Here is a 17,238-nt window from a genome sequence, read left to right as displayed (position 1 = left end):
GTGTATGTCAGATCTGTCATGCAGCAAAGAGATACGGTAGCTGGGCACAATAGCAATAAGCAGATCCGGAGAAATTGGGGAGGTAGGAGGTGGAGGAAGGGAAGGGAAGAGGCTACATTCGGAGTGTAAGATGCATCCAGATTTTCACCCTCTTTTTTGGAGTAAAAAGGTGCGTCTTATACTCTGAAAAATACAGTAATATTTTTGATGATGATGATGATGATGATGATGATGATGATGATAATAATAATAATAATAATAATAATAATAATAATAATAATAATGGGTGGGGCCCGTCTAGTAATCAATGCCAAATCCGGCGAATCAACTGGCCGCTGTGATACAATCGTATAATAATAATAATAATAATAATAATAATAATAATAATAATAATAATAATAATAATAATAATAATAATAATAATATAATTTTAAAAGAACTATATTCAGATCAGAGCCTTTGCAGAAGCTATTAAGCCATGGATAGCTTAATTCCTTTTCAGGAAATTAAGACTTCAAGAAACAAAAGCAGTAGGTTTTAAAAATTGGCCTAAATATTGACTAGAAGTTAGTGGACCAGTTCAAATATAGATGTGAAGTAGTTAAATGATCCTTCCTCTATCAATAATTTGATGGGCCTATTCTCTTATGTGCTGCTTGGAGAGTCCAAGCATAGGTTAACACAGTCTATCTGCCCTAGGACTGAGTAAATTTTTCTTTGACCACACCTCCCTTTACCTCATTGAGATCAATTTAAAAACTCAGTCCGCCAGTTAGGACTAATTTTGGGGAGCTCCTCAGTTCTAGGTCAGATAGATTGGACTCTCCAAATTGTGCATAGAGAATTATCTCCCTTTTTATTTTTGTATAGAACTCTCTTTAGGTAGATATAGGTAGACAAAGCTCAAAGGAAAAAATTGTACCATTTGAATTGCTGAGGAGGACTGCTGGGTTCCAGTGAGCTGCTGGTCACATGCAGAGTGAGAGCAAAGGGAGTTGCTTGTCCGGCGGCTGCCGGCGAGCAATGGGGTGGTGGGAGACTTTCTGTCCATTTCTCCCCAGCAGCTGCTATTAATTGTGCCGCCCGGAGCGCTTGAAGGCTCTGGCGGTGTCGGCGGTTTCTCCTCAGCCCGGCAAGCGGTGGTGGCCATTTTAAAGTAACTATTTTGCATAGATCGCCGTTTGGAGCCGCTGGAAGATCCGCGAAGTTGTGCTTAAGCCCCTCAGCTGCAGATCGCCGCCAGGGAGCGCTTGGCCTTGTCCAGGATGCCGGCAAGGTCTACCTTCCCACACCGACCACTCAAGGACCTTGAGGGCAGCCTGAGGAGGGTTTTGGCCAATGGGCGTCCCTCCTCTCAGACGTTGATCTATGGGTGTTCCGTAGCCAGCTGGCTCATGCCTGGTGACTGTCTACTGCTACATTACCAGCTCTGCATCAAGCATCTACAACATCAAGGCTTCTGCAGATCATCATGGCAGATGGAGGTTCGGAGGCACACGAGGTGCTGGCAGGGCCCTCCTCCAAATGCAGTAGGCTAGATCCTCCACCCAAAGGGGGGAAGGGAGGAAATAGCACCACAAGGAAGGCCTCCCTGGGACCCTCAGGGAATAAGGATAAACTGAGGGAGGGAACCCGGAAGCATAAGCCTGGCGAGCGCAAACTCCAGTAGGCCCAGAGGCAGAACAAATCCCCTAAGCAGATGGATTCATTGCCATGTCCACCCTCTTGCCAGATAGAGGAGAGAGAACCTGGTTCACCTCAGGAAACATGTCTCCCTCATTAATTGGGGAAGAATCGCGGGAGTCTGTGCCTGATGCCTCCTGGGGCTACCCTGAATCACCCAGTTCGTCCCTCTGAGAGGAACTGGAACCCTTTCAGGGCACCCTCCCAGCAGAGGAGGGAACTGGCTCGGTTAGGAACAGGTGCCGGATTGCTCCGTCGAGGGCTCAACCCAGTCCTGTCTGCAGAGATGAAGGAAGTGATTACCCAAGCCATCGCCCAGGGCATAGCTGAAGGGATTAGGCAGAAAGATGCCTGCACCGCGGGTACATCTAAATCAAGATCACCCCCAGTTCAGGTCAGGGACCAGGCCCCAGCCTTTCCTGACATCTCGGTTGCCACAGAGGAATTGGTCTGGGAGGAGGAGGAGGCCGAGGAATTTGAATTATCTGAGGATGAGGATCTTCCTCCCAATAAGGCCGCCTTCACCGGGTTGTTCAAGCCATCCTTGTTTAAGGCTATCCTACACAAGGCCAAAGCATCCACCGAGCTAGGGTGTGCTCCTAAGAGTACAACTGTGGCATCCTCCTCCTCTAAGGACCCCAAAGAAGGTCTGTTCAAGGAGAATGCTCCTACTCAGGAGCTGATCCTGGTTCCAGATTTATTCATGAACATTGTCCAAAGACAATGGACACAGCCCGGTACTTACCAATCCTAGTGGTGGGGATAAATCTTTGTATTCTGTAGAGACTAGAATGGAGGATATTTTGAAGTTACCTGAGCTGTATGCCCTGGTGGTCTCCTTGACTTCCAACTCGAACCTGCCAGCGGACCTACTGGACGGTCTCAAGGCGGAAGACAAAAGATCTGAGAAGCCTGTCAAAAGATGCATCAGGCGGCCGCCTGGGCCATCAGGGCATCCAGCTCTGCCTCCTTTTTCACCAGGGCTTCCCTCCTCTGGCTGAGGCAACTGAGATCCAAACCTCCCTCTGAGGGATCTTGGTGGCGTCATGATCTCAGTAAAATTATCATTGCAGTGGAGTATTCGGCAGATGCCTCACTGAATGTGGCGAAGTTCGCATCCCGTGCATTGGCATCCAACATAACTTTGCGCCCCCTGCTGTAGCTTTGCCACTGGCAGGTGACATGAAGGCAAACTGGACCAGAAGAAAAGCCATCTCGAGCTGACCACACGGATCCAGCACCTCAGCACCATCATAGACTTGGTTTCTTGCCAGGTGTTCCTGACCCCAAACCATCTGCGCAACCTCAAAAGCAGAGTACATCAGTGCTGGCAGCTCAGTTCAGTGCCGATCATCAAACTTTCGCAGCTTCTCAGCATCATGATCTCTTGCCTAAAGGTAGTTCCCTGGGCCGCGTCTTCATGACAGAGAACTACAGTGGTTCCTCCTGCCGATGCATAGGTCAAAAGACAGCAACTCTCTGAGGTGAGTCCATCCGCCACAGAAGGTGATTTGCTCCCTCAATTGGTGGCGATCAGCAGCAGTAGAGAAGGGGTGACAGTTCAAGGAGCCCGAAAGAATCATGATGACCTCAGATGCCAGCCTCTACAGATGGAGGGCACTGTCAGGGTCAGCTGACACAGAGCAGATGGATGCAGAGGGAGGCAGCTCACAGCATAAACTGGCTGGAGCTGAGAGCTGCCCGGCTTGCCCAACGATGGTTTTCAACACATATTGTGGGCCGCCATGTACTGTTACTAACAGACAACGTAGCAACAAAGGCCCACATAAACCAGCAGGGTGGCACCCACTCAGGAGACTCATGACAGAGGTGGACTCTTGGGCAGGTGGGCGAAACGCCACCTAGCATCCATCAGAGCAGACCACATATCTGGGACAAGCAACGTGAAGCAGACTGGCTGAGCCAGCAGACAATCGACTACTCCGAGTGGTGTCTGCACCCAGAGCTATTCCAATAGATAGTTTGGAGATTCGGCCAACCTCAAGTAGATCTATTCTCTACTCACTCAAACACACACCTGCCAAGGTTCTTTTCCCTTTACCACTTGCCACAGGCGGAGGGGACGGATGCGCTGAGGTGGAAGTGGCTCTCAGGACTACTCTACAGATTTCCCCCTCTCCCACTTATTCCGCAAGTAGTAGCCAAACTGCTAGCAGAGGAAGTGGAAATCCTCCTTGTGGCACCACATTGGCCCAGGGGATCCTGGTACGTGGACCTTGTCAGCCTCTCCATCCAGAGACTGTGGAGGATTCTTCAGGAGCAGATCTCCCTCAGCCAGGGGGCAGTCTGCTATCCAGATCCCCAGTGGCTCCAATTAGCAGTCTGGCACTTGAGGGGGAACTCCCGAGGAACCTAAATCTTTCTGACAAGGTCATCACGATTCAAGTGTCCAGAAGACTACAAGAATTTACAAAGCAACATTGGTCGCCTTTTCAACCAGGTGCAAGGGACGTGGTATAAGACACATTTCAGCTTCAATACCACAACTACTTGACTTCCTTCAGGAAGGGTTGGACAAGGGCTTGGCACCCAACACTCTCTGTCGCCAGGTTGCTGCCTTGTCCACCATCCTCGCTAGGGGTTCCTCCCGACCCCTGAGTCAATACCCTCAGGTCAAGAGCTTCCTGAAGGGCACGGTAAATCTCTGTCCTCACACTGTACACCGTTATCCTTCTTGGAATTTGCCGTTTGTTTTGCGGGCCCTGATGAGCGCGCCCTTCGAGCAGATTCGAACGTCGAGTCTTCATCATCTGACTCTAAAGACTGCCTTTCTAGTGGCAATTACATCTACACAAAGGGTCTCGGAGCTTGTGGCTTTTTCCATCAGGGAAGAGCTATGTATGATATATTCCTATAGAGTCATCTTGAGGCTCGACCCCACATTCATCCCTAAGGTGAACACTCACTTTCACAGAGCCTAGGAAGTGATTCTTCCCAACTTTTGCTCTAGACCTACGCATCCCAAGGAGCGTATTTGGCATAAGTTGGACGTGAGATGTGCTGTCTGCATTTATGTTAAGAGGACTAAGGACATTAGATGCTCCGAATCCTTCTTTGTATAATTTCATCCTGGGTCACTGGGCCGCAAGACCTCACCTTCCACCATTGGTGTTGGCTACGTGCCTGCATCAAGATGGCCTAAGAAAAATCTGTAAGAGAGTCTTCCGGACAGAGAGTCTTCTAGCAGCTAGCCCACAACCATAGAGCACACTCCTAGAGTGGCGCTGCTGGAAGACTCGGCAGCCGAGTTTGGGAGTTTGGAACCAGAGAAAATGTTATCCTTGGAGCGCGGTGGCGGCAGCAGCTGGGCCTGGACATGTTGAGGCTAGGAGGCTTGCCTGCTGGGGGCGGAACAGGCACTCACACAACCCCCTTCTCCAGCTGGGCAGAGCTCCATGCACTGACTAAGGGGGATCCCTAATGTGTCAAGCGGGAGCTGGGGAGCAGGCAGAGTGCCACATGGCTTGATGCCTTAGGGATACCCCCTAGGTCAGTGAATGGTGCTCTGCCCGGCTGGAGAGGGGGTTTGCCGGGTGGTTGCTGGTGAGCTTGTTCACCTCATGGCTGCTTCGTCCCTGAGGCTGTGTCCGGCCCTTCGGGAGCCAGTTCGCAAGGGAGCAGCCGCCCAGCAACCCCAAAACAATAAGCCCTCCTCCTATAATAAGCCCAAGGCCATACTTTGTAAGTAAAAAGAAAATAAGACCCTGTCGTATTTTCGGGGAAACAAGGTAATAGAAAATTGGAACAAAACTGGAATCACCTGATTCCAAAAAAATACTTTGGAGAATTTTGACGCTGCTACAAAAATGTGACATAACTAGAAAAGTAATGGATTATTACATTATTGCCATACATCTGACATTGCAGCACACTGAAATCCAGTAAAAGTGACACCTAACTTAAAACTCATTTATTTCAATAAGGACTATGTACAATTTAGTCCAGATCTACCTCTGTATCTCTAAAACATTCAAGGGTTGCTGATGGAATCTGCAAGCTTTAGCCTTAGTTTCTGAAGACATCATTGTACACACACACACACACACACACACAGAGGGGGGATCATGACTCAATCTGGTCTTTGTCAGATATAAACAAAACTTTTACCTTTCAACTAATTAGATAAGAAACAATTTAGTACCATAAAACCCACAATCTAAAATACATTAGAGCTACTGTAAAATTGAATATAGAAGAAATTAATAGGAGAGTAGCAATATTATTTTAAATACCATGACTGTTGCACCGGGATGTTTCAACAAGTCTACTGCTTTGATCATAACAAGCCATGGCTTGATAACGGTAGCCTTGTCCACACTCTTTGATGTCTCCTTGAACTTTCATTCCCATAAGTATGTCTACTTTGCCTTCAGGTAATATACAGTCTGACCAGTTCCCAACTGGTTGGGCGTTGTATTTGTCACACTGGCAGAATTGGGTTTCAATGAGTGGATACAGTTGAGGATTCTTACATTTCTCTTTCTTCTTACTTTTTCCTGAAAGAGAGAGAAAGAGTTTCAGACAGTGCTTTCTTGAATCTGATCTAAAATTTGGTTCATACCATAAATAAGGGTATATTGGAAAATACATTAGTGATTTGATAAGTTGAATATATTTACTTGGAAATAAATTGTTTTGATTATAAGAATTGAACTTATCCTTAATAGTAATCAGAAGTAAATCCACAGAAATCATTAGGCTTTGAGTTAGATACTTATTCGCTATTATTGTCTGGAGTGTGTCTTCTTCAGGAAAGATTCTGATTCAGCTCAATACATTAGCATGCTGGAATTGTTTTCTTTGCCATTATATGCTATTGTGTGTGTGGGGGGGGGAGGAATACAACCATGACACATTCTACCATTATCTTTACTATGTATGCAATATGTTAGGTGATATTATGGATTTTATTTTCTGTTACAAAAAAATAATGTAATTAGCTATCTCATAAAATATCTTAAAACAGGTTGTTATCAAGGTTTAACACAATAATAAAACATTTTTCAAAAAGTCAATTAAAACATATACATTGAAATAGATGAGAGAGAAGTCATATCTGTCTAAAAATCAACATGAAATAGTAGATGTCTGTGAAGATTCTCAGTCATCCAGGTCATGGTTGTTCCAAAGGTGCTTTTTCAAAAGGCAACTGGACTTTGTTTTTCTGTGAATATTTCACTTTTCATCCAAGGAGCTTCTTAAGTTCAGATGAAGAATTGAAGAAGCTTCATGGATGAAAAATGAAATATCTTCAAGAAAAAACAAAGTCCAGTTGCCTTTTGAAAAAGCACCTGTAGGACTGAAATAGTAGACATTCTCTGAATATCAGGAAGGGAAGCCTTCAGAGTAAACATTACCCTTGCAATGTATGCCACCTGAGATCAAACTTCATCAAATCTGACCCCAATAGGATGACCATAATAGTTGGGTTACCAACCCGTTCCTCCAGTATCAGCCTACCTTCCTCATGGTCTCATGTATTGGTCCTATGACTGTTTTGGAAACCACATAATTTTGATCCCTTCCTAATAAGCATGGATAATAAATCTGTCATTTTTTAATTGGATTGTTTTTATGAAATACATTATCTGAGCCAACTCATTCAAGAATACTACTGGATAGCAGAATGGATGGAATGGCAACATCAGTTCCACTCTGTCTCATGCAGCCTATGCCAAATAAGTGCTTTCATAGCTTATCTCAACTGGGATAATTTTTCTAGTGAACGTAGAGATTTTCTGTGAATCATAGTGATTTTTTTATCCAGAATTCCAGCCTGAATTGATGCTATATTGAAAATCCAAATAAGAAGAGTTATGTCAGGTCTATTTTTCTCAGCTTAACAATTCTCAGTAATAAATGTTCAGTTCAGCTTTCATATCCACAACTAAATGGGTTGTGTTGAACTTACTATGGGCACTGTTCCCTCTAAGGTGTGCGGCTGCGCTGCCGCGCAGGTGGCAAGAAAACACCGTGCAGCAGTTTCCAACTGCCGCGCAGTGTTTTGTACTGTCACAGGCGCCAGAGGTCCTTTGCAGGCGGCTAGAACTGGCCACCCGCAAAGGACTTCCCCGGACTTGTTTTGATGGGCGCGGGGTGACTGAGTTCAGAAAAGCAAGCCCGGGGAGGTCCTTTGTGGGCAGCCAATCCTAGCTGCTTGCGCCCGGCGCTGCGGCGAAAATAAACCCCCAAAGCCTTTTCAAAGCTCCCGCCGGCGCCCCCGCCCGTGGTAGCGGCGCCTCCCCCTTTGTTCGGAGCACCTGAGCTGAGCCCCGCGTTCCCCCTGCCCCCTCCTCCTCTGCTGTGCTTTTGAGGAGCCATGAGGCCGCGGGAGCCAGTAGGAAGGCGGCGGAGGGGGTGGGAGCAGGGGAAAAAGGCCTCATGGCTTCTCAAAAGCATGGCGGCGGCGGCGGAGGCGGCAGGGGTAATGCGGTGCCCAGCTCAGGTGCTCCGAGTGGAGGAGGACGCGCCGCCGCAGCTGCCACGGGTGGGGGCGCCAGCAGGAGCTTTGGCGGCTTCACTCCAAATGTGGTGGTGGCGGAGGAGGAGGCAGCTGTTATTCTGGCAGGGGCTCGTCGTCAGCATCTTCAGCGGCAGCCCTGCCCCCTATGAAAAAAACTGAAGATGGAGCAGATCCACGCAGATGACGTCGCCGCAACATGACTGGAGGAGGAATTCTGGGAGAAGTCCACAAGTCTTCAAGCTGTCAGGTTTGAAGACCCTGGGTTTTTTTTCTAAAGGGTTAAGGGTGCCAGGATCTTGCAACTTGACAGCTTTAAGACTTGCATGCTTCAATGCCAGAGTTCCTAAGCCAACATGACTGGAGGAGGAATTCTGGGAGTTGAAGTCCACAAGTCTTCAAGCTGTCAGGTTTGAAGACCCTGGGTTTTTTTTCTAAAGGGTTAGGGGTGCAAGTGTCTTGCAACTTGACAGCTTTAAGACTTGCATGCTTCAATGCCAGAGTTCCTGAGCCAACATGACTGGAGGAGGAATTCTGGGAGTTGAAGTCCACAAGTCTTAAAGCTGTCAGGTTTGAAGACTCTGGGTTTTTTTCTAAAGGGTTAGGGGTGCAAGGATCTTGTAACTTGACAGCTTTAAGACTTGCATGCTTCAAATGCCAGAGTTTCTGACCCAACATTTTGGTTGCTAAGCAGGAGCGTTGTTAAGTGATACTATATAACACTTTTAATTAAGCAGGTACCTTGAATAAACATAACTTTGAGTTTCAAATAATACTGATTTTGTTGTTGTCTTAGGTGACACCTGTGAAAAAAATTCAGGTGCTGCTCAGGCATAAAAATGTGCCGCTCAAACACTATACTTTTTTGCTCACACTGAAAAAAAATTAGAGGGAACATTGGTCGCATTGCCTTTTTACATGTATCCCTATGAACACCACTAAATTTAAGTCCTACTGCTTATAATTTATCAATGTTAAATACAATTTATTTCCCAGTCACTACAATCATCATTACTCGTATCATCAACTCTACTTCCAACAATAGTAAGATGCAGATATTTGCATTAATCCTTACCAATTAGTAAGCGCTTCCTTGTTCTAACTGATCCACAGTCCAAACCGCAGGCAGAAAATTTTGACCAGGTTGTGAATAGGCAGTCATCTTGGCAAGGAATTTGGCAGAGTTGTGTTAAGGGTGGTAAAGGCCCTGCATATTTTAGGCATTCACCAATATCAGCCTGGCTGCCATCTTGTTTGCGACATGTAATAGCTGGAAGTAGGAAAACAGAAGGAATTATAAGAAACTGACAGGCCTTTTATTGGTTAGACAACATAGCAGCTAACAATAGGCACCCACATTTGATTTAGAAGCAAGGCAATATGTTCATGAATAATATTATTTCCCCTAGGAACTCTCCACAATAGATTTATTTTTCAAATATTAGGAAACACAGAATAATGCATATCTCCCATGTAATTCAAATCAGCAGTTGATCCAAACAAAGCGACATAGAAATACAAATGTACAGTGAAGGAAAGAATAATACAATATATTACTCTCCATGTAACAGCAGAATTTAACTTCTCTGTATAGTTAATTCTAAGAATAATAGATTTATAGAGGAAAAAACCTCAGGTTTCTTGCTCCAATTCTAAATATACTGAGATTATGCTTATGTAAAAATAAATAAATCTGGAAACAGCTCCTTTTGGAAAATAAAATTGATAGGAAAGCAGAAACAATATGCATCTGAATATTATAATGAAGTTTAACAAAACACAAAAGATCTCCTTTCCAATAAAAAAATCCGTAAAGAAGTTTGTAGACGTGAAAACATTTGAAATACTATTTTAAGGCATTTGATAATAGAATACATAGCTATATCTTACAGAGGACAAGATACAGTTCCTTTGAAAGAATCTATTGGAATGATATTTCATTTCACGTCATAAGACAAGTGCTAGCAATTCTACCACTTCATAAAACTCTTAATCAGCCATGGACAACTCATTGTCTCCAGCATCTTTTCATGCAACAAAGAAATGGCTGCCTGTTACAGTTCTGTATAAAAAGCAAAAACTAAACGAAATGCTTTTGGTAGCTAGCCATACTCTCTGTTTTATGGAAATTTTCTTACTAATGTATCATGCTGATTTTTTAAAAAAATAACTTCCATTAATGCATGGACTGAGGTCTAGGAGATGATTTTATTTTGCAAATAAGACCTTTCCAAGAATTTAAATTCCAATTACGTTCATTCAGCCAAGGCCAGGTAGTCCTCAACTTATGACCATAACTGAGCCCAAGATTTCTTTTGCGAAGTGAGACATTTGTTAAGCCCTATTAGTGGCTCCATTTTACAACTTTTCTTGCCACAGTTATTAAGTAAATCACTGCAGTTGCTAAGTTAGTAAAATGGTTGTTAAGGGAATCTGGCTTTCCCATTGGCTTTGCTTGTCAGAAGGTCCCAAAAGGTGATTGCATGATCCTCGGGGAACACTGAAACCGTCATAAATATGTGTCGGTAAACAACTGAATTTTGATTGTGTTTGATGCTGCAATGGTCATAAGTATGGAAAATGGTTTAAGAAACATTTTTTCAATGCCATTGTAACTTTGAATGGTCACTAAATTTATTGTTGTAAGTTGAGGATTACCTGTACTCTTTTGGCCAACCAGCTCATTGGTTATCCATCTTATTTTTTAAAAAAAGCTGGGATTTAGTCTCTCTCCCCGTCAAAAGTATCAGGGTGGAGGGGAGAGAAGACTAAGTGAAAGGAGCTCAGCCCATAGGAAACTATCAGAAGCTAATGGGACTACAAGTTTGTTTGCATAAAATACAATCATCCATATGTCCTACATTGCCTATATACAACATCTAGAGAAGGACAAAGGAGAAAACACTAGTTCCTCAGAATACCTCAGCTGCAGGTAGACAATGAGATACAGGCAAAATTATTCAGGCAATATCTTCTGAAAATTTAGATTTGCTCTTAGGTATCTCAAAGCTGTGTCAGAAATAAATCAGTTCAGCTGCACAGAGGATAGTGTAAGAATATACTAATATGAAACTGATTCGGGAATGGGAGAGTGCTCACAATGTGAGACTGCTCACACAGCTGATGACTATCTGGCATGAAATGAATTATTGCTGTCAAGGTATATATAGGTAGCATTTCCTAATCCCCACATATCTTTGTTATTAACAGAAAGTGTTAATGAGAAATTATTTAATAAGCCATATAAGGAAAGCTGCGGTAAGCAAAATAATAGTATGCTTATATGCCAGTCCATGAAAACCTTAAATTTGTACATATTTTAAAACAATTTAAGTTGCACATTCTGTCATCCAAGTCCACCATTTTACTTACACAGTGCAAATAGCACTTGAGACTAGAAATCAGTCTCTTATCTCATTGTGCCAGGCTAATAATTAATCACTCCGCTCACATTAAATTGATTACAAGCATTAACACTAAGAATCAGAAATGTGCTTATTCTGGATTAACCACAAATAATTGTAAAATACTCCCATAAACCACAAGGATGCAATTGCTAATTACATCCAATTTAACAAGCATCTAGTTCACTTAAATTCACTTGCTTGATATCTGAAGTTTCCTAAAAGAGTTATCCGAAATAAACTGCACTTATAATTTTTCAGACAGACGTCTGATATAATCATAGCTGATAGTATTGCTTAAACTCTACCACAAGGGGACCTGGACTCATAAATTAATATTATGTGGATAATTAAATACAAAGTCTGTACTGTATATGAAAATCATTTTTAATGAAAAAAAAATCCCTGATCTATTTATATTGCCTAGTTAAATACAACCAAATTATGTAAGCTGTAAAAAAATGTTCTGAAGTTATTAGATTGCTTGAAGGTATTTTATATTTCATACAAATGCATTATTTATTTATGTATATTTGTAATTGCCTGTTATCTTCAAAGGCAAAACTTTCATGGCCCCACTTTTTCTTTTTATAGCACATATTTACTCTGAAAATATATGATGAAATACTGAAAATGCCATATTCTTCTATGAAAAGATTCTCAGCCCTGATGTTCCCACAGCATATTCTAGGCTAATGTACAATACTATACAAAATTGTTAGGCAGTTGTGAAAAAATGCCGTAAATTAAGAATACTTTCAGAAATATAAGTGTCAACAGTTTATTTTTATCAATTAACAAAACGGAAAGTAAATGAACAGTTGAGAAATCCAAATCAAATAAATGTTTGGTGTGACCATCCTTTGTTTTCAAAACATCAATTCTTTCACTTGCACAGAGCCAGGCATTTTGTAGGATTAGAGTCAGGTGTATGGTTAACCAATTATACCAAGCAGGTGCTAATAAACATCAATTTCATATGTTAAAAAACAGTCATTAACTGAAACAGCTGTGTATGAAGCTTAAAACTGGGTCAGGAACAGCCAACTCTGCTACTAAGCTAAGGTTGTGGAAAACCGTTCATGTCACAGGTCATACACAAGTGAATTTAATACAATTAGAGAAATGGATAAAAGTGGGAGAAAGATTTGAGGCGAAAGATATAGTTAATAAAATTTGAAATGATTATAAAAGAATGTGAGATGAATGAAGAATATATAGGGAAAGGAAGAATTGGAAAATATATAGAATATTAACTGAATTATGAGAGCAGATAAAAAGGTTTAAAATTAATTTGGGAATTAGATTTGGGAGAAATAAATAATGATTGGAAAAATATTTGGAATAGAAGAGTATATAAGAATATGTTAGTTAGAGTTAAGGAAAAAGGATATGAAGTGATATGGAGATGGTACCTAACACCATGGAAATTAAATCAAACAGATGGTATATATACAAATATTTGTTGGAGGTGCAAGAAAGAGGTTGGAACATATAAATGTATGTGGTGGGATTGTGATAGTGCACTAAAATATGGGACATGGTGTTTAGAGAAGTTAGAGCACTTTTGAATGTAAATTTAGATGTGTCACTAAGAATTGCATTACTGTTGCTGGTGGAAAAACGGATATAAATGAAGCCAAAAAAGGAATTGATTGTAAATTTGATAATGGCAGCTAGATTAGTAATGGCTAAATATTGGGGACAAAATTGGGATATTAAAAGAAATGAGTGGTATAATGAAATTTGTATGGCAATAAATGATAAATTAGTAACAGAAATTAAATTTAAAAATGGATGATCAAAGCAAATAATTATAATGAAATATGGGGGGATTTTATAATTTTATCAGTGTTGGGGAAAGGCAAAGGGAATAAACCGACTCAAGATTCAGTGGTGGGTTGCTCCCGGTTCGGCCGACCCAATAGTAGTGGCGGTCGCCCCCCTCCCCCAGGACAATTCTGCGCATGCACACGCATGTGTGTGGGAGAGTGCCCAAATCAATGGTAAAAATATTTGGAACCCACTATTGTCAGGAATATATGTTGTTTTGGAGTGGATTTCCAAGTGGTACACTTGGAAAATATTGTACATCTCTTACTTATTATAGACAAAGAAATATAAGGAGGTAAAAAAGGTCTCCGGGGGTTGGGGCTACATTGTAATATTTGTTTTTTTTTCTTTTTCCTTTTTTTGTATTTATTACGTTTGTATTTTTTGTATATAAATATTATTTTATTTTTTAAAAAAACAGGTAATACACCATGGGAAAACTGAGCGCAAGAACAAGACACAAGGTAATTATACTGCATCAGCACGGTCTCTCCAGGCAAAGATTTCAAAGCAGACTGGGGTTTCAAGATATGCTATTCAAGCTCGTTTGAAGAAGCAAAAAGAAATGAGCAATGCTGAAGACCACAGATACAGTGATCGACCAAGGAAATTTAATGCACAGATGAAAGACAGATCTTACTTACTTCCCCTCAATATTGGAAGATGTCCAGCAGTGCCATCACAACATAATTGGTGGAAACCAACAGGATCCAGGTATACCTAGAAAGGTCTGGCCAGAAGTGGTCTTCGTGGAACAATTGTGGCCAAAAAGCCAGAAAACCCAGACGGAAATGCTAAGTGACTCAACAATGCATGAAAACACAGGAACTGGGATGCAGAAAAAATGGCAGCAGGTGCTCTGACTGATGAGTCAAAATTAGAAAGGTTTTACTGTAGCAGGAGGCCGTTTGTTCACCACAAGGCTGGAGAGTGGTAGAATAATGAGTATTCATAGTATGAGGCAACAGTGAAACCTTGCAAGTTTGGAGCTGCATTTCTGCAAATGGAGTTGGGGATTTGGTCAGGATCAATGGTGTCCTCAATGCTGAGAAATACAGGAATATACCTATCCATCATGTTATACCACCAGATAGGTGTATGACTGGCCCCAAATTTATTCTGCAGCAGGACAATGGCCCCAAACATACAGCCAAGGTCATTAAGAACTATCTTCAGATAAACAAGGAATCTTGAAAGTGATGGTTTCCCCCCTCCAGAACCCTGATCTCAACATCATTGTCTTTTTTGGGATTCCATGAAGAGACAAAAGGATCTGAGACAGCCTACATCCATAGAATATCTGTGGTTAGTTCTTCACGATGTTTGGAATATCCTTCAAGGAATTTTGCTAAATTCCTTCAAAAATTGTGTGCAAGGGTACCTAGAAGAATTGACGCTATTTTGAAGGCAAAGAATGGTCATACCAAATATTGATTTGATCTGGATTTCTTTCCTGTTCATTTACTTTCCATTTTGTTAATTAATAAAATAAAAAATAAACTATTAATGCTTCTGAGAGCATTCTTATTTACAGATTTTTTGCATAACTGCCTAACATTTTTGCATAGCACAGTGTGTGTGTGTGCGTGTGTACATACACACACTATTATCCACACATTTGTTTATTGATAAATACATAATGATTAATGATAAATATATAATGACTAATCTCCTGAATTTCTAAATTGATCTATTCAAAAGATCTGCATCGAGCTACCTATAAAGTTTGATACTCTTTTCTGTGTATCACGGATTTGTTTTTTGAAAAAATAAAATTAAAAAAGTGTAAGGAGTAAAAAAAGTCATGACTCCTTCCACTGTTTTTATATTAATGTATGTCAGATACTTAATTAAACTAAACTAAGTGGGGCTTTCACACAAAAATGTGTACATCTTTGGAAATTTGCTCGTTTCATGTTGGTATGTGATTAGACAGATTAGACACCCTGATACCTTTTTTGTTCTTGTTGCAGGTTTTGATTAAGTAACATTTTGATTTTTCTAAGTTTAGGTTTAACTCATAAAAAATTCATTAACTTCTGAAGTTGCTGCTATAAATAATATGTTTTTTTAAAAAAAACCAATGAATTCTAACAGTCAGAAATGTGTTTAACAAAATGCATTTGGCCAAACAATTAACAAAAGTAAGTGGTGTTTGTTTAGAACTATTCAGAATAACAGAGTTGGAAGGGATCTTGGAGGTCTTCTAGTCCAATCCTCTGCTTAGGCCCTATACTATTTCAGACAAATCTTTGTCCAATCTCCTGTTAAAACTTCCAGCATTGGAGCATTCACAACTTCTGGAGGCAAGTTGTTCCACTGATTAATTGTTCTAACTGTCAAGAAATTTTTCCTTAGTTCTAGGTTGCTTCTCTTCTTGATTAGTTTGCATCCATCGCTTCTTGTCCTGCCTTCAGATGTTTTGGATAATAGGTTGACTCCCTCTTCTTTACGGCACCCACTTAGATATTGTAACACTGCTATCAGGTCACCTCTATTCCATTTGAATTGTTGTAGTTTTGAGTCCTGTTCATATTTATTTATTTCTTATCTTTTTCTGGTGATGCGAAAGGACAAACTGCATTGAATTATCTTATATTCTTGTTTTTTCTTTGGGTAGCAAATGTTTTTTAACTCCTTTCTTCTAGTTCTCACCTAAAGACCTCCATTCCTACAATTGGATGAGTTATGAGCTATGATTATAATACAGGCATATCAAGAAAAGCCTTCTGCAAAAGCTGAAACATCAATACTTTTCTAATAGCATGCATAGACAAATAATTCCAGATGAATCATCTTGGTCTTCTAATCTCTCTTGTATGATCTTAACAAACTGAGTCACAACTGTTGAGTTTTGCTATTGGAGGTTCTTCAGAATAAATAATAAATAAATATTTATTTCTTAGCCGCACCCTCTCCCGAAGGACTCGGGGCGGCGTACAATGAAACATATGAAATAAATATGTGGACAAAACAAACATATAACAGAGACATATACCGAGACATACACAAGGAGGAGGTCGGCTGATGAATAAAAAACAATTAGAATACAGTGATTTAAAAACCCCTAAATAATTAAATATAATTAAAATACCCAATTAAAAACCCGTCAGGAGCGATATGGTTAGATCAAAGTTGAGCCAGGCCAGCTACTTGGAATAGGTGGGTCTTAAGCTTAATACGAAAGGAGCAGAGGTCAGAGGTATTCCTAATATCCGGAGGGAGGTCATTCCACAGGGCTGGGCCCGCCACAGAGAAGGCTCTACTCCTAGGCACCGCCCCCCGACACTGTCTAGTGGACGGCACCTGGAGAAGGCCCTCTCTGTGCGAGCGGATTGGTGGCAGGGATGTATGGGGCAGAATACGATCCCGCAAGTAACTAGGTCCTGAGCCATGGAGCGCTTTAAAGATTGTTATCAAAACCTTGAAACGCACCCGATAGACCACAGGAAGCCAGTGCAGCTCGCGCAGGAACGGTGTCACATGGGAGTACCTAGTACTCCCCATAATTACCCGCGCGGCTGCGTTCTGGACCAACTGTAGCCTCCGGGTGCATTTCAAGGGAAGCCCCATGTAGAGAGCGTTACAGTAGTCCAAGCGAGATGTCACCAGCGCATGAGTGACTGTGCGTAAGGCGTCCCGGTCCAGTAGGGGGCGCAATTGGCGCACCAGGCGAACCTGGTGGAACGCCCCCCTTGCCACGGCTGTCACATGGTCATCCATGGACAGCCGGGCATCCAGGAGGACGCCCAAATTGCGCGCCCGCTCCACGGGGGCAAGTTGAATGCCCCCAATGGCCAATGATGGAGTTAATTGGCTGAACCGGGGAGCTGGTAC

At 41.9% G+C, this 17,238-nt stretch overlaps 1 protein-coding gene across 7 annotated transcripts in view; it reads right to left on the bottom strand.

Annotated features, from left to right (window-relative positions):
• Nucleotides 1–17,238, bottom strand: part of THSD7A (thrombospondin type 1 domain containing 7A) — a 342,001-nt gene that overhangs the window by 57,146 nt on the left and 267,617 nt on the right. For all 7 annotated transcript variants that reach the window (XM_081970895.1, XM_081970893.1, XM_081970890.1 and 4 more), the window contains 2 exons: nt 9,240–9,434; nt 5,937–6,200 (listed from right to left, as the gene is read on the bottom strand). In XM_081970895.1, the coding sequence (XP_081827021.1) occupies nt 5,937–6,200; nt 9,240–9,434 (459 nt within the window). The remainder of the gene's footprint in view (nt 1–5,936; nt 6,201–9,239; nt 9,435–17,238) is intronic.

This window comes from Natrix helvetica, assembly GCF_964273705.1.
Source record: "Natrix helvetica genome assembly, chromosome: Z".
Taxonomy (NCBI): domain Eukaryota; kingdom Metazoa; phylum Chordata; class Lepidosauria; order Squamata; family Natricidae; genus Natrix; species Natrix helvetica.
This window is presented reverse-complemented; position numbering and strand designations above follow the sequence as displayed.